Source organism: Narcine bancroftii, chromosome 10, assembly GCF_036971445.1.
Source record: "Narcine bancroftii isolate sNarBan1 chromosome 10, sNarBan1.hap1, whole genome shotgun sequence".
Classification (NCBI taxonomy): domain Eukaryota; kingdom Metazoa; phylum Chordata; class Chondrichthyes; order Torpediniformes; family Narcinidae; genus Narcine; species Narcine bancroftii.
This window is the reverse complement of record NC_091478.1, coordinates 35,672,462-35,697,646: the sequence shown is the minus strand read 5'-3', so window position 1 is coordinate 35,697,646 and position 25,185 is coordinate 35,672,462. Positions and strand designations below refer to the sequence as shown.

The 25,185-nt window shown below is 39.9% G+C and overlaps 1 protein-coding gene across 2 annotated transcripts in view; it reads left to right on the top strand.

Moving 5' to 3' along the window:
- minpp1b (multiple inositol-polyphosphate phosphatase 1b) overlaps nucleotides 1-18,562 on the top strand; it is a 105,589-nt gene extending 87,027 nt beyond the window's left edge. Inside the window, exons 4-6 of one of the 2 annotated variants that reach the window (XM_069900652.1) lie at nucleotides 655-1,006; nucleotides 9,676-9,716; nucleotides 15,240-18,562. In XM_069900652.1, the coding sequence (XP_069756753.1) occupies nucleotides 655-1,006; nucleotides 9,676-9,690 (367 nt within the window). In that variant the 3' untranslated portion in view covers nucleotides 9,691-9,716; nucleotides 15,240-18,562. Of the gene's footprint in view, nucleotides 1-654; nucleotides 1,570-9,675; nucleotides 9,717-15,239 lie in introns of those variants that run through there. The other variant, XM_069900653.1, reaches the window with a different exon arrangement.
- The last annotated feature ends 6,623 nt before the right edge of the window (nucleotides 18,563-25,185 follow it).

Sequence of the window (25,185 nt, the reverse complement as noted above, 5' to 3'; positions counted from 1 at the left end):
TGATGGGAGCAGGGAAGAAGCTGTCCTTGTGCCGTTGAGTGCTTGCCTTTAGGTCCCTGTACTTTTTGCCTGATGATAGCAGAGGCTGTAGCCTGGGTGGTGGGGGTCTTTGAGGATAGAGACTGCTTTTATAAGACACCGCCTCATGTAGATGTCCTTGATGGCGTGAAGTCTGGTGCTTGTTATGTCACAGGCCGAGTTAACAACCCTCTCGAGTTTATTCTTGACCTGAGAGTCGACGTCTCCATCCCAGGCAGTGATGCAACCAGTCAGGATGCTCTCTACGGTACACCTATAGAAGTTTTTGAGTTTTCAGTGACATGCCGAATCTCCTCACAAAGTATAGCTGCTGACGAGCCTTCTTCGTGTTTGCAGCAGCATGGAGGCTCCAGAACAGATCCTTGGAGATGTTGACACCCGGGAATTTGAAATTCTTGGACTACTGAGAGAACGTACAAAAAAAGTGAAAAGCAAATGTTAGCAATAAGCACAAATTGTCAAAAATCCTGAAATCTAGGGTCCCATTTGACTGTAGTTCTCTACTAATTAATGCAAAATAGCAAGAAAGTCTGTTTTGTACAATTCTATATGGTGCCAAATTTTTTGAAAAGTATTTTTATGACCACTAATATTTTCTTTCTCTTTTGTACACAGGAACCAACCAATATCTCATAGTGCGGTCTTGCGATTTGGGCATGCAGAGACCCTCCTGCCAGTTTTGACTCTCTTGGGGTATTTTAAGGATGAGCACCCCTTGCTCGCAAATAATTTTGAAGAGCAAAGAGATCGCAAATTTAGAAGCGGGCGAATTTCACCCCTTGCTGCAAACCTCATTTTTGTATTGTACCAGTGCAATGAAACACAGAGCCTCGGGGAAAAGTACAAACTCCAGCTGTTTCTGAATGAAAGGCCATTACCGTTTCCTCAGACTGGAAACCTCATTGCTGGCTATGATGAAGTGAAGAACCATTATCAGCATCTTATCGATGCCCTGAGGTTTAGCAATGTATGTGAATTTGGTTCAAGGGAGGAATTAAATGTACTGAAGCGTGATGAGTTATGAGTTAGTTCTCTGTCTTTATCTGATGGGCTCAGGCTGCTAATACTTTGAAAATTGGATCTTTATTGAGTGGAGAAGTTTTTCTTCTTGATCTTTTACATAAAATTCAGATGTGGATGAATGTGTTTTTTAAAAAGGCTGGGAGCAGTTTGCTCATTTTTGAGACGGGAAATTATACTTCTTCTTTTGCCTCACAGTCCAATAATTGCACATTGAAATTTTCTGTAAGTGGCATTGTGAATATAGCTATGTCGAATGGATCTGTTGTAATTGGAAGCATCAGGATTGAAACTGCTGCTAAATCTCCTCAAAACCAGTTTGCATTGGGTTGGCATGAATGTTTAGAAGGCTGGTTCATGTGAGAAAAAAAATAGCAATTTCTCTAAACATCCAGCAGGACAGGAAGCATATGCACATGGAGAAACAGGTAAGATTGGGGCGGCATGGTAGTGCAACACTGTTACAGCGCCTGCAATTGGGACTGGAGTCAAATCCCGCGCTCTCTGTAAGGAGTTTGTTCATTCTTCCCGTGTCTGCATGGGGTTTCCCTGGGTGGTGGGGGGGGGGGGTAGTTTTCCTCCCACCCTTCAAAAATGTACCGGAGGTTGTAGGTCAATCAGGTGTAATTGGGCGGCATGGGCTCGTGAACCAAAAGGGCCTTTTAAATTGATGTATGTCTAAATTTAATTAAAATTAAAAAAATAAAATTTAGATCAGTGGCCTCTCATAGAGGTGAATGAATGTTTGATGATAGGTTCTTGATGTAAAGCCTCCCAGTGTCTAACTTATTATATTTTTCACTTGATTCAAATTTATATTTTTTTATTAACGATTATTATTTTTATTGGTCAAGTTCCACAAAATCATCGTACTAGGACATTTCCCATGTTTTTTTTAAATGTTAAAACAGCAACAGAAGTTCAGTCTGATCTGTACTCAAAGTCAGTGTTGCATGTTATTTTCACTTGAACCAGTGTTTCCAGGCTTTTTTAATTCCACTTTGTAGTTTACATTTTAATTTAGTTTAGAAGGGGTGATTAGAAAACATTGCTGACCTTCACATTAATAGCTGCTAGAATAGCATGTAAGGGAAGAGAAGTAGAATTCTTTTGTTTCTTTCATCATCTCATTGTACTAGTAGAGTGTTAGCTGGTTATACCTTTGAAATGTTCATAGTCCCACAAGGTAAGTTCTGGGGAGAGCAGGGTGAGCATAAAATTGCCGTACAAAGCTCAGATTAATCCACATCTCAAGGACAATGTGCAGTTCTGGGAAGTATGTAGTTATTGGCCTTGGAAGGATGACTACTACATTTACCTCTATAAAACTTAGAACTGTCAAGTGATTTAAAAAGAAATTAATCATGATTCATCGCTTGATTTAAAACAAATTGTGTATTCTTTGTTACTTTAACTGCGTTGTTCAAAAATGTAAATCGCTTTACCTTTAATTGGCATGGGGGTGATGACAAGCTCTTTGTACTTTTCAATGCTCCAATGAAGAATTAAAGGGCTGGGGTGGGGGGGATGGGCAATAATGTTTTATGTCCATAACATCATGACTGGAAGTATATGAAAATGCAGTGGGTGGAAATTAACTGTGCAAAAAAAAACTTCAATTATCGATGTGAAAGTTGCTCACTTTATTGTTAAGACAGTAACTTGAATAACAGGAAATCCACAGACGTTAAACAGTCCAACTAAAATTAGAGGAGTGAAGCTCCGCGTGTTCTATTTCCTGGACCAGAAGGAGTGATTTTATTGAAGGGATTTATTCAAGTAAAGGAAAGCTAGTTGAGGAGTTCAAGACAAGATGGTGTAGTTGAAGCTGTGCATTTCAAGATTAAAATTTTGAAAGGCTTCCAAATCAAGACTTGGTAGGTTTATCTTTCCTTTTAGCAATTGGCAATTGAGGCTAAGTCAATTATTAAATTTATATCTGAGATTCATAAGGTTTTGGTTAATTAAGGGTAGGTTTATGGGGATACATCATGTGTCAGACATGGTACATTGAATGATGGCCCTAGGATATTGAAACTCATGCGTACCTTTCCCGCACCAAGTCTTGTCTGGCACTAGTTCAGTGGATAGAATCTTCAGTGTAAGTACTGGTAAACTGCAGCATAGTCCAGTTGTGAATTGTAAAACTGCCACAGGTTTAAGACATGCCTTGCAGAAAAACCCAGAACTTTGTACTTAGACAGAGAAATATTAGAATTTATGCATAGAGCCACAACATTTTCATCTGAAAAATATTCTTATACCCAATACTAAGCAGTTGAATGAAAGGGCATCAAGATGTGTGAATGGAAATGATAGAAGTAGTATTATGCAAAGGTCAGTTAGATACCAATACAGGCTTGGATAGCTGTGATGCTTCAGGTAGTACATGTGAAGAGACATCAGCAGAGCAGGAGAGATTTTTTTTTACCTGCATAAAACAACTTGTAATTTGAGGTAAACAAGAAAATCTGCATATACCTGGGGTCTAGTGCAGTACACAAAAGTGCTGGAGAAGCTCATCAGGTCATGTAGCATCCATTGGAAGTTAAGGGCAATCAAAGTTATGGACCTGAGCCCTTCTTTCATCAGGAGCACCAAAAATCAGGGCGGTAAGGGAAAGGGAGGAACACAGCTTAACAGGTAATAGGTGGATACAGGTGGGTAGTGAAAGTGTAAGAAGGTGAGGGCAGAGAGCTAAGAAAGATAGCTCTCTGATAGAAGGAAGGGAAGGGGTGGGGCAGCGAGGAAGGGATTCAGGGGTAGGAAAAGAGCGAAAATGGGGGAGGGGTTAACAGAAATTGGAGAAGTCAAAATTGATTCCATCTGGTTAGAGACTGCAGAGACAGAATATAAAGTGTGGTTCCTCCAAATTTACGGATGGCCTGAACTTGCCAGTACATGAGGTCATTGACAAACATACCAGTGTGGCAATAGGGTGTAGAATTAATGTTGTTAGCCACTAGGTGGTCCTTGCTGTTGCACCATAGGAGCAAAAATTTTTTGATGGGATATTTTCAAGAAGCAATATGTTTAAAACGGAACAGTGAATTCACTATACAGTACGTTTCCCCATATTCAAAGTTTTGATTACCGAAAAGATCCAAAATTCGAATGTTTTTGCAGCGCCAACATGATGTCACAAGTTGAAAAAAATGATCACCTGAATGGCCCATGGGCTGCTGTGATGCTTCATTGGTGCCATTTTGATAACAGCAGAGCTCCCATGTACTATACAAAGATATAGTTGCAAATGGCAAAGAGGTCTTCAGATAGCACTATGGATGTCAGTGAAAAGAAAAATAGGATGCGTTTATGTTTGTCTATAGAACAGAAAGTCCAGCTGTTGACGAAACTGGACGGTGCTGTTAGTGTGAGACATCTTATAGAAGTGTATGGTGTTGGAACTACCACAATCCAAGACCTGAAGAAACGGAAGGATGAACTGTTGAAGTTCTATTCTGAAAGTGATGAACAGAAGTAATGAAAGATAGAAAAACACTGCATAAAGCTAAAACTGAAGATGTCGATTGTGTATTGATGGGGTGGACCCGACAGCGTCGTAGTGAACTGAATGATTCGTTGATCATGAAACAAGCAAGCTATCAATGATGATCTGAAAATTGAAGGGAACTGTGAACATTCAACAGGATGGTTGAGTAAATTTACGAAAAGACATGGCATTACATTGTTAAAGATTAGTGGTGTTAAAGCATCTGATCACGAAGCAGTGGAGAAATTCATTGACGTGTTTGCCAAAATCATTGCTGATGAAAATCTGATGACAAAACAAGTCTATCATGCTGATGAAACATCACTGTTTTGACATTATTGCCCTAGAAGAACGCTGGCAACAACTGCTGAAACAGCCACTCCAGGAATTAAGGATGCTAAGGACAGAATAACTGTGGTGGGATGTGTTAATGCAGCAGGTATGCTGGGTGTGATAGGCAAAAGTGAATTTCTTACGTCCATTATTATGCAAATGAAAAGGCATGGGTTTCCAGGGATATCTTTTCTGATTGGTTTAACAAACATTTTGTGCCAGTGGGTCGTGCTCACTGCAGGGAAGCTGGACTGGATGACGACTGCAAGATTTTTTTTATTCCTCGACAACTGTGCTGCTCATCCACCAGCTGAAAATCTCATCAAAGATAATGTTCGTGTCATGTTCCCTCCTCAAAATGTGACTTCCTTAATTCAGACATGTGACCAAGATATCCTTCAATGAATGAAGAATGAATATAAGAACACCTTCTTGAACCACATGCTGTCAGCAGTGAACAGAGGCTTGGGTGTGGCATGTTTCCAAAGGAGTTTACCATAAAGGGTGCCATTTATGCTGCTGCCAACACTTGGAAAAAGTGTTTTAAGACACAGTTGTACATACCTGGCACAATCTCTGGCCTGCAACTATGTTCATTGATAATGATTATCAAGATGGTGATTTTGAAAGATTCTGTATGTCAGGTGAGAAAAAGCGTTGTGTGACCTCCTTACATATGCAAAAGATAGACGTTCAGAGTCCGTCAGTAAGATGGAAGAAGTGAGTATTGAAAAAGTTTTTAACATCGATATTGAGGCTCCAGTTGTTCATTCACTGACCGATGGAGAAATAGCTGAAATTGTTCTGCATCAAGATAAGCGCAATGAAGATGATTTAGTTAACACTGCAGAAAAAGTGCCTATAAACAACATGGTGAACATGTGTGATGGACTTATTGAAGGATTAGATTGCTCAACATGGTTATCCAACTGCACGAAAACCAACAAGGTCGGGTCAGATACAGCAATGGGCTCTCTGAACCCTTCTCCATTAACAATGGCGTGAAGCAAGGCTGCGTTCTCGCTCCAACCCTCTTTTCAATCTTCTTCAGCATGATGCTGAAACAAGCCATGAAAGACCTCAACAATGAAGACTCTGTTTACATCCGGTACCGCACGGATGGCAGTCTCTTCAATCTGCGGCACCTGCAAGCTCACATCAAGACACAAGAGCAACTTGTCCGTGAACTACTCTTTGCAGACGATGCCGCTTTAGTTGCCCATTCAGAGCCAGCTCTTCAGCGCTTGACGTCCTGTTTTGCGGAAACTGCCAAAATGTTTGGCCTGGAAGTCAGCCTGAAGAAAACGGAGGTCCTCCATCAGCCAGCTCCCCACCATGACTACCAGCCCCACCACATCTCCATCGGGCACACAAAACTTAAAACGGTCAACCAGTTTACCTATCTCGGCTGCACCATTTCATCGGATGCAAGGATCGACAACGAGATAGACAACAGACTCCCCAAGGCAAATAGCATCTTTGGAAGACTACACAAAAGAGTTTGGAAAAACAACCAACTGAAAAACCTCACAAAGATTAGCGTATACAGAGCCGTTGTCATACCCACACTCCTGTTCGGCTCCGAATCATAGGTCCTCTACTGGCATCACCTACGGCTCCTAGAAAGCTTTCACCAGCGTTGTCTCCGCTCCATCCTCAACATTCATTAGAGCAACTTCATCCGTAACGTCGAAGTACTCGAGATGGCATAGGCCAACAGCATCGAATCCATGCTGCTGAAGATCCAACTGCACTGGGCAGGTCACGACTCCAGAATGGAGGACCATCGCCTTCCCAAGATCGTGTTATATGGCGAGCTCTCCACTGGCCACCGAGACAGAGGTGCACCAAAGAAGAGGTACAAGGACTGCCTAAAGAAATCTCTTGGTGCCTGCCACATTGACCACCGCCAGTGGGCTGATCTCACCTCAAACCGTGCATCTTGGCGCCTCACAGTTCGGCGGGCAGCAACCTCCTTTGAAGAAGGCCACAGAGCCCACCTCACTGACAAAAGACAAAGGAGGAAAAACCCAACACCCAACCCCAACCCACCAATTTTCCCCTGCAACCGTGTCTGCCTGTCCCGCATCGGACTTGTCAGCCACAAACGTGCCTGCAGCTGACGTGGACATTACCCCTCCATAAATCTTCATCCACAAAGCCAAGCCAAAGAAAGAAGATCAGCATGCATTCATAACAGAACAAGAAATTGTGTCAGTTTATAAAATTAAAGCGAGACTTCTAAGACAAAAACCATTGTTAATGAGCCAGATGGCGCTGGAGGAAACATTTGAAGAAACCATCGAGGAGAATTTCTAGTGTTGGGTGCTGCATTTATCTTATTTGTAAGCAAAGTACAAGTATTAAACATTATTTCATGCTCAAACCTGCTGATTTTTTTGTTTTTGTCTAACCACTGATACAAGTATTCCTGCTGATGCACCTGATCTGCTTAAAGCCATTGTTCTAATAACCAAAAAAACATCCAGTCACATGCATTTCAGATAAGGGAGACGTACCAGGGTTAGTAATTAGTAATAAGCCAGAAGGAATAAATAATCAGACAGTGAAGCAGTATCTCAAGGAGTTTATAACATGAGGATGTTATTAATTTTTAGAAGCAGCAAGATCATACACAAACCAAGTCAGGCAAAGTTTGTGGAATGAGATTCAAGCTAAGGATGTTAATCCAATTAAACAGTTAAGAATTAGAGTTAAAAAAGGAAAACAAAGTAATATTTATGAAAGATACGATCAAGCCTACTTTGAGGTGCAAAATTACCTGCCTTTCAGTATATGGGTCAGTAATTGGAATAAGATGGAGTAGAAAGATTACCCATAAACAAGAAAAATAATAACCCTGGAAATTAGCAGAAATGTAGTATGCAACAAATACCTTAGAGCAAATGTGGTGGAAAAAGAGAATTTTTGTACCTTCATTAAAAATTGTGTTTAAATGGAAGGAAAGCACCTAATGATATGAGCCCATTTAAGATCAGAGAACAATGATTCTGTATTTGGCAATAGGTTTTTAAAAAAAGGCAGATTTGTTGAACAAGCCCTTTATATTCCTTTCCATTAACAATGGCGTGAAGCAAGGCTGTGTTCTCGCACCAACCCTCTTTTCAATCTTCTTCAGCATGATGCTGAACCAAGCCATGAAAGACCCCAACAATGAAGACGCTGTTTACATCCGGTACCGCACGGATGGCAGTCTCTTCAATCTGAGGCGCCTGCAAGCTCACACCAAGACACAAGAGAAACTTGTCCGTGAACTACTCTTTGCAGACGATGCCGCTTTAGTTGCCCATTCAGAGCCAGCTCTTCAGCGCTTGACGTCCTGCTTTGCGGAAACTGCCAAAATGTTTGGCCTGGAAGTCAGCCTGAAGAAAACTGAGGTCCTCCATCAGCCAGCTCCCCACCATGATTACCAGCCCCCCCACATCTCCATCGGGCACACAAAACTCAAAACGGTCAACCAGTTTACCTATCTCGGCTGCACCATTTCATCAGATGCAAGGATCGACAATGAGATAGACAACAGACTCGCCAAGGCAAATAGCGCCTTTGGAAGACTACACAAAAGAGTCTGGAAAAACAACCAACTGAAAAACCTCACAAAGATAAGCGTATACAGAGCCGTTGTCATACCCACACTCCTGTTCGGCTCCGAATCATGGGTCCTCTACCGGCACCACCTACGGCTCCTAGAACGCTTCCACCAGCGTTGTCTCCGCTCCATCCTCAACATCCATTGGAGCGCTTACATCCCTAACGTCGAAGTACTCGAGATGGCAGAGGTCGACAGCATCGAGTCCACGCTGCTGAAGATCCAGCTGCGCTGGATGGGTCACGTCTCCAGAATGGAGGACCATCGCCTTCCCAAGATCGTGTTATATGGCGAGCTCTCCACTGGCCACCGTGACAGAGGTGCACCAAAGAAAAGGTACAAGGACTGCCTAAAGAAATCTCTTGGTGCCTGCCACATTGACCACCGCCAGTGGGCTGATAACGCCTCAAACCGTGCATCTTGGCGCCTCACAGTTTGGCGGGCAGCAACCTCCTTTGAAGAAGACCGCAGAGCCCACCTCACTGACAAAAGGCAAAGGAGGAAAAACCCAACACCCAACCCCAACCAACCAATTTTCCCCTGCAACCGCTGCAATCGTGTCTGCCTGTCCCGCATCGGACTTGTCAGCCACAAACGAGCCTGCAGCTGACGTGGACTTTTTACCCCCTCCATAAATCTTCGTCCGCGAAGCCAAGCCAAAGATTCCTTTCCACAGCAGAAGAATAGAACAAAATACCCCAGTAACACAAGGGACAAGGGGGAGGAAAATATTGGATTTAAACATTTCAGATCTGGAAAGGGGCTTAAACAAATCAACCTTGAGCACCTAATGGTTTCCACAACAGATTATTAAATCATCATGTAAGAGAATTACATAAATTTCACTCAAATTCTTTCAATTCTTTATTGATTTGGGAATTATATATGTAGACTCTCCAGAAAATTTCATGGAGTAAGTGCTGAAAGGGAGGGAGGGATGGGAGCCATGCCTACCCCCATACAGTTCCTCTGTCTTGCAGCAGCTGGCCTTGCCTTGACTTACCTGATGCCTTTCTCCCATTCCTTTTACAAGCCACGAGGGGCCTCTTGTATATTGCTTGTATATTTAAGCGACGTTTCCTTTGTGTAGGTGTAGACAAAAAATGTACAAAACAAATGTTTCATTGCTGGTAAAAATCTGTTCAAATACATTACTAAGTATGCCATTTATATATTTCAGATGACCTGTTCTTAGCTTCAGGCAAAAATGAATGTGAAATGGTGCGTATCTCTTTCAATAGTGCATGAAATCTACAACGCTGACCAGTTTGCTCTTGAACAGTTGATGTTATAATAATTGCTTTGTACCAAAATACTTTTCAATCTTGTCAACTAGGCATATTGTGGCCCTTCAGAAATGCGTGCCCCTCAATCCACATGCATGTCTTTGCCAAGATGATTTCTTGTACTAAATTTGCATTCCAAAGCATTATCCCAGCGTGGCCTCTGACCTTATTAGCAACTGATCATGAAAATTATAGCACATTCCCATCCACATTACCATAAAACTGTAAAACACTACAGCACTAAAACAGGCTCTTTGTGACATATTTGACCAAAACTCTACAAAATGCTACAAATTTCACCTCACCAATGTCTTACACAACTTCCCAACTCGCATACTCAATATTTTTATTTATGAATTCTAATGTGCTAAAGCTCTCTTTATGACCTTATTTACCCTTGACGCCACTTTCAAGGAATTGTGTATCTGTATTCTCTCTGTTCTAGCGCACTCTGCAGTGTCCTACCAGGTGGTGTGCAAGTCCTATCCTGGTTTGTCCTCCCAAAGTGCAACAGCGCACACTTGTCTTGCATTAAATTCCATCTGTCATTTTGTTGCCATCAGGTCCTGATTCAGCTGCAGGCTTTGAAAGCCTTCCTTGCTGTCTACTACACTCCTAATCTTAATATTATCTGCAAATTTAATGATCCAGTTTTGTATCATAAATTTATGTAAATGACCCACCGCCAATCCCTGAGGCACAGGCCTGCTGTAAGAGAGGCAATCATCTACTACCACTCCCAGGCTTTGTCCACAAAGCTATTATCTAACCCAATTTACTAGCTCATCATGAATATCTTCTTCACTAACCTCTCACGAGGGAGCTTATCAAAGGCCTTCTGAAGAACTGGCTAATAATTGTAATAACTGAAGGTTACCTTCACTAAAAACACTAGAAATGTTATCTATAATTATAAACCTGCCAAAAGGTTGTATACAACTGGCTGCAAAATGAGTTTTTTTTAATCAGAAAAAAGGTACAAATCAGACATGTTCTAATTACGCTGGATTCTACAGCACAGAACCAGTCCTTTGGCTTAAAAAGTCCATGCTAACTAAGTTGTCTCTCTAAGCTAGTCCCATTTGTCTGCATTTGCTCCATATCCCTCTAAACCTTTCCCACGAAAGTACCCATCAAAATGTCTTTTTTAACATTGCATTTGTTCCCACCTCTACTACTTTGCAGCTTATTCCACATGCTCAGCACCCTCTGTGAGGAGAAAATTGCCCCTCATGTTCCTTTTAAATCTTTCCCCTCTCAGCTTAAAACCTCTGTCCCCTGGTCTTCAACTCCCCTATCCTGGGAAAGACTGACCATTTATTTTATCTATGCCCCTCATGATTTTATACACTTCTGTAAGGTCACCCCCGCCCTCCTACTCTTCAGGGAGAAAGGACTTTGCCTATCCTGCCTCATCTGAAAGGTAGTGGAAGCTGAATAGATATTCTGAGGTCAGAAATGAAGATCTTTGTTCATGAATGCATTATGTACAACTCTGTTCACAACTCACCATGTTTGAATCCAAAAGACCTCAATGACATTGAAGCATAGCTGATGAGGGGTGAGTAACACTTGTGCCATATACATGCCAAAGGAATGACCATTCTAGCAAGAGAGAATGGCTTGACTATTGCTGAGGACTCCAACATTTTGGGATTCACTGTTGAATGGAAATTCAACTGGACCAATCGTATAAATATTGAGGTCAGGCTTTAAGGTCAGGGGGTGGTTATCGTGTGGTGTAACTCGCCTTCTGACACCTCAAAGACTTTCTATCATGCACAAGGCATAAGCAATGGGATGATGGAATACTTTCTGCTTGAATGAATGTAACTCCAGCAATTTTCAAGAAGCTTCACAGTATCAGCACTCATACCTCACGCTTGATACCTCACCCATCATTTCTGTCCACTAGCTGGTTTCACTATCTGTAAAATCCAAATACTGTACTTGGAACCTTCCAATGTCATCCACTGCCATCAGGGCCAGTTAATGCAGAGGGACATTACTACCTTCAAGCTTCTCAATTCACATATAATCCTGAGTTGGAACTATTTTGCAATTCCAGTGGTTCAAAAAATGGCTTTTACAGCTACTTTCTCGAGGACAACTGGAGACATAATAAATGCAGATGCCTACATCTCATATATGGAAAATAAAAGCTAGCAAGATTATTCATGGAAATTCACCCTATGCTGAATTCTAAAACTGAATTCTGTCAATCTCTTGACTAACACCAGGAAAAGAAAACGTCACACTTCATAATAACTCAACAGTTTCCATGATGTGCCTTGAGGAATCCCAGCCTAGTCCAGGCTCTATGCCTCTAATCCAGGTTAATCTAATTTTTCTTAAAGCAGCCTAAAGGGTCTTAAAACCACAAAAACAACCATGGCTTAGCAGTTAGCAAAAGTGATTCAGTATTGTTTATGGATGGTTAGTGAAAGCAACCTTGTTATGAGATAATGCACATTCTGAGGAGAGAAAAAAAAACATAAATTTTACATCAAAGAAGAGAATATTCCTTCATTCTTCACCACTGAGGCTTTTGTTAAAATGGGCAATAGTTGGGACTTCCCAGTGGCTAACCATTTTAATTCCATACACCATTCCCACACCGACATGCTTATCCCTGACCTAGTGCAATGCCAAACCGAGGCCGCCCATAAATTGAAAGAGTACACCTAATATTGCATCTGGACACTCCCCAACTAGACGGCATTATCATTGACCTCCAGGTAGCGTTAAACTGTATGGAGTCTCTCTCTTTCCCCATCTCTCTGTCCCCTTCAGTTCCCCAGCCCCTTTTCTATCACTTCCCAGCTATTTGCTCCTACCCTCCCATCCATATACACTACCATCCCCCATAATGAAAGTCTCAAAGCCCTTCGTTTCCATCTCACAACAAATCCAACCAGATTATCTCCACCACCACCACCACTCTCCTACTGGCAGAACGTTCTCACACTTAATAGCTTCTCCTTTGGTTCATCCCACTTCCTCCAAGTCAAGGGGAAAGTCATGGATGCCCAGTTATTTTGTCTGCCTTTTTGTTGACAGTGGAGAAATCCATGCGACATGTGTACACAGGCAAGGCTCCTCAATTCTTCCTCCACTACATTGACAACTACATTGGTGCTGCCTCATTTATCCATGATGAGCTTGTCAACTTCATCCAGTTTGCTGCAAACGTATACCTGAACCTCACATTCACTTGGTCCATCTCTGGCATACTGTTCCCCTTTCTCGATCTCTTTTGACTCCACCTCAGGAGACAAACTTTCTATTGATATGTTCTTCAAACCTACCAACTCCCACAGTTCCCTCAACTACATCTCCACATACTGTCTTCTTTCAATTCCTCCATGTCTGTCGCATCTGCTGCCATGATGAGGACTTCCAAGGTGTCCTCCTCTTTCAAGAAACTTGGATTCCCTTCTACTACTATTAATGCAGAAGTTATCTGTACCTATTACCCATACATCTGCCCCGAGACGCAGCAAGGAGAGGATTCCCCTTGACCTCACCTGCCTTCCCACCAGACTCCACATCCAATATCCTCCACAATTCCACCAAAAACAATTTAATCCCACCACCAGGATTATCTTCCCCTCTCCTCTCCTCCCCATATTCAGCAGTGGCTCCACCGTTCAGAATCCCTAGTCCACTCACACCTTCCCACTAATCACCCTCTCAGCACCATTTAGGGGGTCGCCTACTGCATCCATTGTTCCATTTGTGGCCTCCTCTACTTCAGAGAGACTGGACACAGACTGGGAGATTGTTCCCTTGAGCACCTTTGCTCTGTCCACTGCAATATTTGGGGCCTTTCAAGTCCTTACAAGTGAAGCAGCACTTCACATGTGAATCTACAGGGGTCGCCTACTGCATCCAATGTTCCATTTGTGGCCTCCTCTACTTCGGAGAGACTGGACACAGACTGGAGATTGTGACCAAAGAAATGCTGCACTTGCGCCCACACCTCTTCCCTCACTAATATTTGGGGCCTTTCAAGTCCTTACAAGTGAAGCAGCACTTCACATGTGAATCTACAGGGGTCGCCTACTGCATCCAATGTTCCATTTGTGGCCTCCTCTACTTCGGAGAGACTGGACACAGACTGGGAGATTGTTCCCTTGAGCACCTTTGCTCTGTCCACTGCAATATTTGGGGCCTTTCAAGTCCTTACAAGTGAAGCAGCACTTCACATGTGAATCTACAGGGGTCGCCTACTGCATCCAATGTTCCATTTGTGGCCTCCTCTACTTCGGAGAGACTGGACACAGACTGGGAGATTGTTCCCTTGAGCACCTTTGCTCTGTCCACTGCAAGAACAGGGGCTAAGTTCCCAGATGAGATGAAGGTGGGAAGTGTTGTGGATGGTATAGAAGTTTGTTGTAGATTACAACAGGATATAGACAGGATGCAGAGAGCGCAGCAGATGGAGTTCAATCCAGAAATTGTCAAAGGATACACTTTGGAAGATTGAATTTGGAGGTGGAGTACATAGTTAATGGCAGGATTCTTAGCACTGTGAAGGAATAGAAAGATCTTGGGGTCCAAGTCCATAGATTCCCTCAATGTTGCTGCACAAGTTGGTAGAGTGGTTAAGGAGGCAGATGGTGAACTGACCTTCATTAGTTGGGGGATTGAGTTCAAAAGCCATGAGGTAATATTGTACCTCTGTAAAACTCTGGTTGGATCAACTTAGAGAATTGTGCCCAGTTCTGGTCACCTCATAGTCAGAAGGATGTGGAATCTTTAGAGAGGGTGGAGAGGAAATTTACCAGGATGTGCCTGGATTGGAGAACAAGTCTTCTGAGTGTTAGGTGCTTGGAGCGGATTGATATTGGTGGTGGTAAGAGCTGATAATATTTAAAAGGCTCTTAGGCACATGTAAGAAAATGGAGGACTATGGATTATGAGGGATGGAAAGGATTAGATTGATGTAGAGGAGATTTGTATAGGTCAGTACAACATTGTGGGCTGAAGGGCGTGAACTGTGCCATACTGTTCTATTAGTCGGATACTTGGGTGAATATATTTTGCTTTGCAATTATTTTAAATTTTAAACATAAAATGTTTTAATTGTACTTTTTTTTTGTTTATCGTAGTCAGAAAGCTAAATTTCACTGGTTAATTTCATAGATTTTTGAAATATTTTCTTCTGCCTGATGTAAAATTGCCTCATTATTTATTATAGTCCTTGATTGTTTCATATGCATCGAACCAATGTAGTTTACTCTCCTATAAACAAATATGGCAAATACTAAAGTAATCATAATCATGAATAAACCGCAAAGCATGGTGTAGGTGGCACAAATGACCTTATTTAGATATCTACAGAACTTATTCTAATATTTGGTCTGCTGTGTTAAAATTTACACAGGTACTTGATGTTGCAAGTACTATGAAATTACTGTGTATGTTTTTAAAACAAAACTTTTCTCTTCCACAGATCTGTGATGACAGCAATTGCTTCAGTTTTGTTTTCTTTCTCTTACTCATTTTATTGTTTATAGCCTATAGTTAAAATTATCATTAGTTTGAAATTCTGCTTCCAAATATTATGCCCAGCCCCATGGATTTATAATCCTGTGCACATGAGCACAGGAGGGATCCATTCAACATGTCACACCTATACCTGCTCTTTGAATCATCTATCCAAATAATCCAGTTCCCCACTCTTCACTGTGATGTTTTTGACATTCATTTACTTTTTGAAAGTTGACGGCTCTGCTTTCATTAAACTCTCTGTCATTTTGGATCCTACAATTAGCAATGCAATAAATATCTCCCCGTTTATTATTTATACTGCATAGCAGGTGAAAGGTGTGTTAGGGGTCTAATTCGCCCTTGGCAACAATAACAAGGTCCTCCTGTAAGGTTTAATTGCAGCTACAATTGCTGTGGAAACTCAGTTGAGCAAATAAGAACAATTCTCGAGTCCAGACACCGGCTATTGCAATTTTTCAGATTTAGTGGGATCAATTATATTAGATATTCTTGCCTTAATTAATCTGAGCAGTGGGAAGATTAGGAAAAACAAATTTAGAAAAAAAAAGAGTAAGATTAAAAGGAGTAAGAGAAAACTGCAGCATCACTTCAACGATTGGACTACCATCAAGTGCTCAGCTTCAGGAATGGCACAAAATCCACATCAGAAAGGATGCAAATTGGAATGGAAATAAGAAAATGCACTTAGAGGAATGAAAGTAAACTCATGAATAATTTATTCATTGCCACATCAACTACAATTTGATAGATTATCCTATCATGAATAATGAAAATAAATGACCTGGTGAATAATAATTGTGGCAATTCTGATTAAATGTTATTGCATTGATATGAATCTGACTACAATCAACATTACAATGCACATGACCTCTGTTTATGCAGTATCTTTAACATAGGAAGCATATCAAGCCACTTCATGGAAGTATAACCAAGCAAATATCTGTGACTAGAGCAGTCTACCAAACCCCACATGAGATCAGTTACCCAAGTGAAGATTTTTGACCGACATGCATTTGGTTGATGATGGAGGAGGAGAAAGGTTATATGAGCTGAAGACACTCATTTCGCAACCCAGCAAGAAGTTAAAGCCCTAATCCAAACAGGATGATGCCTCAAATTTTTCTTTAAATTTATAATCCAAACAGGATGGGGCCCCCAAATCATGTGATCACTTTGTGCAAAGTGCAAATTAAACATTTAGGCAACTCCCAAAATTGGAGAAGTCCATAATGATGTTTCCTGGTTGAAATATTCAATTAAAAACATGGAAATGCTGGAGGAACTCAGCATGACTTGCAGCATTTATAGGATAAATATATATAACTGATGTTTCTGGTCTAAGTCCTTTTCCCTTCTTGAAGAAGAGCTCAGGCTGGAATCATTGGTTATTATCTTTACCTCCTTTGGGCACTGCAAGATCTGCTGGGCTCCTACAATCACAGTGTCAGCATACTTTCATGTTTCACTGAATTATTCTAGGGCAGGGACTCTTACCAGCAATAACAGAAACCACTCCATTGAAAACACGGTAGGGCTGTGCCTTCTGTCAAATTCGTCAAGATGGCACAGAGGTATTTGCAAAATTATTAAATGATTAAGTAAGTGATTAAAGTATAATTGTTTAGCCATAGAAATGGTCATCAGAACTGGTTAAAATACTTCACTTATAAACTAATTCGCAAACACTTAGAAGGGATTGTGATCTGTGCATTCTGTGATAAATGTAAAATTTTTGAAGCCCCTTTGATACACACGTTTTGGTCATGTCCCCAATTAGGAAAATTTTGGACAGATATTTTTAAAACCTTTTCCGATATCTTCAGGATCAATTTTTTTAAATATAATTTTTTATTTTTCACACTATGAACCATAATCAACCAAAATATGTATAAACGTTTCTCATTAAATTTACACAGTGGTCTTTTCTCTCTTTTTTTCCCCCTTTCTCTCCCTCCCCTCTAACCACCCCTCTCCAAAACCCATAAATATTCAACATATACAATACAATAAAACCATAAAACAATATCTTTTTTAAAATTTTTTTATTTTTCACACCATAAATCACATTAGCCATGATATACACTATTTCTTTTTCACACATATACAGTGACTTTTTCTCCCCCCCCCCCCCTTTCCTCCCAAACCACCCCCCCACCCCCCCCTCTCATCCATTTTAGGTATACAATCTAGGTTGCATTAAGCCAGTCAGACAATGTTGTCATTCAACAAAATTACACCAAAAATTCTACTGAGTCCATTCTTTTCTTTCCTTCACCTTCCATCAACTTAGGTAATGTTTGTCCCCGGTAGGTTTTCGCTATTGTATTTAATGTACATAAAACAATATCTTCACACAAAGGAAAATAAACAAGAAACACTGAATCTAGTCGCTTTGTCTTCTTATCATTTTCATTTTAGGGGATGGAGGTCGTAGGCAAACTCTGATATGTTCCATGGATGGTTCCCAAATTTGTTCAAACATTGTGACTTTATTTTTTAAATTATATGTTATTTTTTCCAATGGAATACATTTATTCATTTCCATGTACCACTGCTGTTTACTTATCCTCTCTTCCATTTTCCAAGTTGACATTATACTATTTTTTGCTATCACTAAGGCTATCATAATGATTTTTTTTTTGCACTTTATCCAATTTGAGGCCTAATTCTCTACTTCTTATGTTACTTAAAAGAAATATCTCTGGTTTTTTTGGTATGTTATTTTTTGTAATTTTATTTAGTATCTGATTTAATTCTTCCTAAAATGTATTTACTTTCGTACATGCCCAAGTTGCATGTAATGTTGTTCCCATTTCCTTCTTACAGCAAAAACATCTATCCGATAATGTTGAGTCCCATTTTTTTAATTTTTGAGGAGTAATATATACCCTGTGTAACCAATTATACTGTATCATGCGTAACCTTGTGTTTATTGTATTCTTCATAGTTCCAGAACATAACTTTTCCCATACTTCATTTTTTATCTTTATGTTTAGATCCTTTTCCCAATTCTGCTTAGGTTAATAGTTTATTTCATTTTCCTTATCTTGCAGCTTAATGTACATGTTGGTTATAAATCTTTTAATTATCATTGTGTCTGTAATCTCATATTCAAAGCTGTTTCCTTCCGGTAATCTCAAGCTATTTCCCAATTTATCCTTTAAATAAGCTTTCAGTTGATGATATGCAAACATTGTAGCATGAGTTATTCCATATTTGTACTTCAACTGTTCAAATGTTAATAAATTATTTCCCAAAAAACAATTTTCCATTCTTTTGATTCCTTGGTATTTGGTAATTTGTTTTTTTCCTTTCTAAGTGGATCTTCTTCCATATTTGAAGTAAATGATGTATTACTGGTGAGCTTTTATATTGCACCAACTTTTCATACCACTTATAAAGTATATGTTCTGGTACCTTCTTCCCTATTTTATCTAGTTCTATCTTAGTCCAGTCTGGTTTTTCCCTTGTCTGGTTAAAAATCTGATAAATACCTTAATTGTGCGGCTCTATAATAATTTGTAAAATTTGGTAACTGCAAACCACCTTGATTATACCTCTCTGCTAATTTATCTAACGCTACCCTTGGTTTCCTTCCTTTCCACAAAAATTTTCTTATTATTCTCTTTAGTTCATTTTTTAAAATTCTGTTAAAGGAATTGGTAATGTTTGAAATAAGTATTGGATCCTTTTGAATGCAATTTACCCTCCCTATCAATGTTAGCGGCAATTCTTCCCAATGTTCTAAATCTTTCTGCAATTTCTTTATTAGTGGCTGATAATTTAGTTTGTACAAGTGGTTTAAGTTATTATCTAACCTGATCCCTAGGTATCGGATTGCTTGTGTTTGCCATTTAAACGGTGATTCCTTTTTAAATTCTGTATCGTCTGCGTTACTCATTGGCATCACTTCACCTTTATTTGCGTTGATCTTGTACCCCGATATTTCTCCATATTCCTTCAATTTCTTATGTGATTCTTTTACTGATACCTCTGGTTCTGTTAGGTATACTATGATGTCACTTGCAAATAAGCTGATTTTATACTCCTCCTTTATTTTTATCCTTTTTATTTTATTTTATTTTCTATTCTTATCAGTTCTGCCAAAGGTTCTATTGCTAAGGCGAACAGTGAGGGGGGATAGTGGACATCCCTGTCTAGTTGACCTACTTAATTTAAAGTGACTCGATACATATCCATTTTCTGCTACCTTCGCCAATGGTCCATTATACAATGCTTTAATCCAATTTATATATTTTTCTGGTAGATTGAACTTCTGTAATACTTTAAATAAGTAGTTCCATTCTACTCTGTCAAAGGCTTTTTCTGTGTCTAGAGCAACAGCCACTGTTGGTTTCTTATTTCCTTGAATTGGATGGATTAGATTAATAAGTTTACAGACATTGTCCGCTGTTCAGCTTTTCTTAATAAATCCAGTTTGATCTTGTTTTACTATTTTAGGTACACAGTTGGCCAATCTGTTTGCTAATAACTTCACTATTATCTTATAGTCTGAGTTAAGTAGAGATATTGGTCTATACGATGCTGGTGTTAGTGGATCTTTCCCCATCTTTGGTATTATTCCTGTCTTACATGAATCTGGCAAGTTTTGTGTTTCTTCTACCTGGTTCATTATTTCCAAGAGAGGAGGAATTAATAACTTTAAATGTTTTATAAAATTCTATTGGAAATCTATCTTCTCCTGGTCTTTTATTGTTCAGCAACTTTTTAAATATATCCTGTACTTCCTCTATTTCAAATGGTTTTATCGGTTTGTTTTGTTCCTCTTCTTGCAATTTCAGCAGTTCAATTTTAGCTAAAAATTCCTCTATTTTATCATCTTTCCCCTCGTTCTCAGTTTGATACAATTGTTCATAAAATTCCTTAAAATTTTCATTAAACTCTGTTGGATTATATATAATTTGTTTGTCCTTTTTCCTTGATGCCAGTATCGTTCTTTTAGCTAGTTCTGTTTTAAGTTGCCAGACTAATGTTGTATGTGTTTTTTCTCCCAGTTTGTAATACTTTTGCTTTGTTTTCATTATGTTCTTCTCCACCTTATACGTTTGTAATGTTTCGTATTTAATTTTTTTGTCCGCAAATTCTCTCCTTTTGTTATATCATCCCTTTTTACTAATTCCTTTTCTATCTCCCTTTCCAACTGCTCTATTTCCCGATTGTAATCCTTTTTCATCTTAGTCTCATAACTTATTATCTGCCCTCTAATGAAGGCTTTCATTGCGTCCCATAATATAAATTTGTCTTTCACCGAACCTGTGTTTATTTCAAAATCTGTTTTAATTTGGCGCCTAATAAACTTCCTAAATTCCTGTCTTTTAAGAAGCATGGAGTTTAACCTCCATCTATTTGTTCTTGGTGGAATGTCCACCAGTTCTATTGCTAATAATAGGGGTGAATGATCTGATAGTAGTCTAGCTTTATACTCAGTTTTCTTAACTCTCCCTTGAATATGGGCTAACAACAAAAACATATCAATCCTTGAGTAAGTTTTATGCCTACTCGAATAATATGAATATTCTCTCTTGGTTGCTGCCTCCTCCATATATCCATAAGTTTCATTTCCTGCATTGATTTAACCATAAATTTGGCTACTTTATTCTTTTTACTTGTCTTTTGTCCAGTTTTATCCAACATTGGGTCCAAATTAAGGTTAAAATCCCCTCCTATCAATATATTTCCTTGTGTGTCTGCAATACCTCCCTGCCGGATATATTATTTCCTCTTTTTTGATTGGTACATTTTGTTAACTATTATGGCTACACCTCTAGCTTTTGAATTATAGGATGCTGCCATTACCCAGTCTCTCTTTAGTTTGTTATGTTCCGCTTCAGTTAGATGCGTTTCCTGCACAAATGCTATATCTATTTTTTCCTTCTTCAATAAATTTAGTAGCCTCTTCCTTTTAATTTGGTTATTTATTCCATTAATGTTTATAGTCATATAGTTCAACATGGCCATGCTTACACCTCTTTCGGCGTGTCTATGAATCTTTCTCCATGTAATTATTTTGAATTGTATTCACGAAAGACCACTGAGTACTTTAAAATTCCCTGAGATTTTAGTTTATTTTGGAAAGAGAAGGAAAGATGCATGGAACTTTTGACAATATTTCAAAAAATGTTCTAACTGTGTTTGTATCCTTGATCATTATGATTTATGAAGGAAATGACTCGCTTGCAACCTTGTCACATTGCATAAATAGATACAGAAATTTTTCTTGAGTGAGAGGGTCATGAGACTGGAACTTGTACCAACAAGTGGCTGTGGAAGCAAGGTCATTGTCTCTACGTGTATTATGTCTGCTTGTGTGCCTGCATGTTTTTCACCAAATACCAGAAAATGCTGTTACTTCTAGTTATACTTGTGCAATTGGATTTGAACTGTGGTCTTCTGAGATGTAGGTGGCCTATTCCAGGCATCTCAAGACACTGGAAAGATACAACCAACAAAGTCTCCACAAAATACTCCAAGTTCATTGAAAGGACAAGTCAACCAGTATTCTCTCCAAGGCCAGCATCCCAGCACCAAGGCCGTACCTATGAAAACATAAGAAATAGGAGCAGGAGTAGGTCATCCAGCCTGCTGAACCTGCTCCACCATTCGATGGCTGATCTGGTGTTAAGCTCATCTCCAACAACCTTTTTCCAATGTCCCTTAATTCCCCTACTATGTAAATATTTTATCCAAGCATATCTTGTATATATTAACTGAGATCACCTCCACTGCTTCAATGGGCAGCAAATTCCACAGAATCACCAGCCTCTGGGAAAAGTTGTTCCTCCTCATTTCTGTCTTAAATCTACTACCCTGAATCTTGAAGCTATCTCCCCTCGTTCTGGCCTCCCCGACCAATGAAAAACAACTTACCTACCTCTATCCTATCTATGCCTTCCAAAATTTTGCATGTTTCTATAAGATTCCATCTCATTCTTATGCATTCCAGCGAGTACAATCCAAGACAACTCAATCTCTCCTCATAACCTAACTCCTTTGTCCCTGGAATCAACCTAGGAACCTTCTCTGCAATGCCTCCAACGCCACTATATCCTTTTGCTATTGAGAGCAGAATTGCACATAGTACTGTGTACATTTGCAGCATAACCTCACTGTTCTTAAATTCAATTACTCTAGCAATGAAGGCCAACATTCTATTTGCCTTCTTCATACCCTGCTGCTAACCAACTTTTTGAGATTCATACACAAGCTCATCCAAGTCCTTTGCACAACAGCTATCCATGTAAATATTATGCCAGATGGACAAAGATTCTTGGATGTGCTCCAAGCATCCTTGAAGAAATGTGACATTCCAATGGGTTCCTTGAAATCTCTGCCCTATAACTGTATCTCTGAACAGGAACATTCAGGATACATTGAGAACCTCAAGGCCATGTGCTGGGAACCCTGTGCAAACAGTAGAATCACCTCACAGACCCAGGTTTATTCTGGGGACCCCCCCCCCCGGGTGCTTTCAGTGTGGAGTTACACTTTCTCTCTGTTACCATGTGGGCTCCCTCTGGGGGTTCCAGCTTCCTCCCATTTTCCAAGAACATTTAGGTTAATTGGCAACAGTGTTGTCCCCAGTTTGTGGTGGGGGGGGGGGTGCAGGGGGTGGGGAGGGGGATTTTATTTTTTAAAATTTATTCATACAGCACAGTAACAGGCCATTTCAGCCCATGACTCCGTGCTGCCAAATTTACACCCCCCATATGTTTTGAACGGTGGGAGGAAACTGGAGCTCCAGGGGAAAACCACACAGACACGGGGAGATCATACAATCTCCTTGCCTTCAGCATGGGATTCGAACCCCAGTCCTGATCATTGCCACTGTAAAGGCATTGCGGTAACCACCATGCCAACTGTACTGTCCATTAGTAAGTGAGGTTTGTTGGCAAACCTTTTGCCACAATAATTCTTTGCACTGGTGCCCTGAAAAGCTGCACATTCAGCTCCCCACTATACTCATGATGTACTAACAATGACTGTGAAGTCAAGTACTGCTCCACCCCTATCCACATATTTGCAAATAATACTACCAATGGTGGAAAGATGTCAAATAATGACAAGACATAGTGATATGTTGTCAGGATAACAACCTCTCTCAATGTCAGCAAAACTTCTCCCTCAGTGTCAACAAGATGCATGGTGCAGGACAACCATCCCTCCCTTAATGTCAACAACCTCTCCCTCAACATCAGAAAAACGAAAGAACTGATTGTTGACTTCAGGAAGCAAGTTGGAGCACACATCGCTGTGCTGAAGTGAAAATTTTCAGGAGTAAATATCACCAGCAACTTGTCCTGGTCCAACCTGTTGATGCTGCCACAAGAAAGTGTACCTCAAAAGCCTGAGGATATTTGGCATATTCCCATTGTACCTTACCAATTTTTTAAAATAGATCTACAATAGAAAATATCCTGTCTGGATGCATGACTGTTTGGCACAAGAACTACTCTGTCCAAGACTGCAAGAAACTACAGTGTAGTGAATGCAGCTCAAGCCACCATGAAGACCAACTTCCCTTCCATCAACTCTATCTTCACCTCCTGCTACCTCGGGAAAGCAGCAAGTGTATTAAAGCGCACAGATAGTAACACTGTCTTCTACTACCTCCCCCCCACCCCCACATACAGAAAAAAGGTACTGTAGCAGGAGCTAAACTGAGTCAGTAAGAACAAGACCAGTAGTCAGTGGGCTTGTTTGCACTCCAGTTGTTTATTTAAACTTTCTGCGCTTGGCAGAAAAGATGACCCTGGCCGTGCCATCTTGACGCAGGCGCTCCGCTGCAATGACTGTAACATGCAGAGCCGGTTCGCCTGCCGTCAGTGACGTGCACCGCCACGATACAGAAGTTTGAAAACATGCACTCTCTGATTCAGTACTTCACTGCAATGTCACAATGGCTTTGCTTAATGTTGATAATCTCCCTCGTAACCAAGTAAATGTTTGCAACCTTCATAAATGAAATTACTTTAAAATTATTACATGCACATTAAAGACTATTAGTGAGATTTTACTGAAAATTAGGTTTTGTTTTACACAGATATCTAAAACAGGTCATTGACCTAATGAATTAACATGATTTTTGAACTTTAGTAAATAAGAGAAAGGCTTGGTATCAAGTTTAGATTACTGCAATATTTGGAACGAAGTCCAATGTCAGTTTTCATTGCATTTGCAGATTTGGGTTTATAATATACCTTTTAAGTTTGTTATAGTTTCTCAATTCCTTCATTGCTCTTTACACATTGGCCCTTATTTAAAGTTGAAATATGTTTCACATGAAATTGATTTCCATTTCTTGAGCAGTGTTTTATGTAAGTAAGCTGCCTTCTCTACATTACTGTCTGATTAAACTGTTCTTTTGTCTTTTTAAGTAAATACTGATGAAAATATCAATATTATATTATGGCAATAGATTGACTCTTCTACATAAATATGGCATATATTCAAAGGAGTAGCGCTGTCATAATGAAGTGAAATGAGCCACAGTCAAGAGTTGGAGGCAGAATAGGAAATGGGGACATCAACTATAAATTTAACATTTTACAAAGGTTAAAGTAAAAAGTCTCCATGGAGAAGAAAACACAGTATAACAGGGAATAGATTCTGAATTAGTAAACAATCAAGAGAAAGAGTGGGGCTTGTTGACTCTTTATCCCTTGGAGCTGCTCCTCCACACCTGCCATCAGCAGGGCTGGATTCCATATGTCTTTTCTAGAATTAACACCTTTTTCGCCCTTCGTTCACTCTCAATTTCTGAGCAACAAAGAACTTTATGTTCTCTTTTCAATATATTTTTATTAATTTGGAAGAGAGAAACATTAGATGTTACCTATTAACTGCTCATAAACCACTCAATACAATGC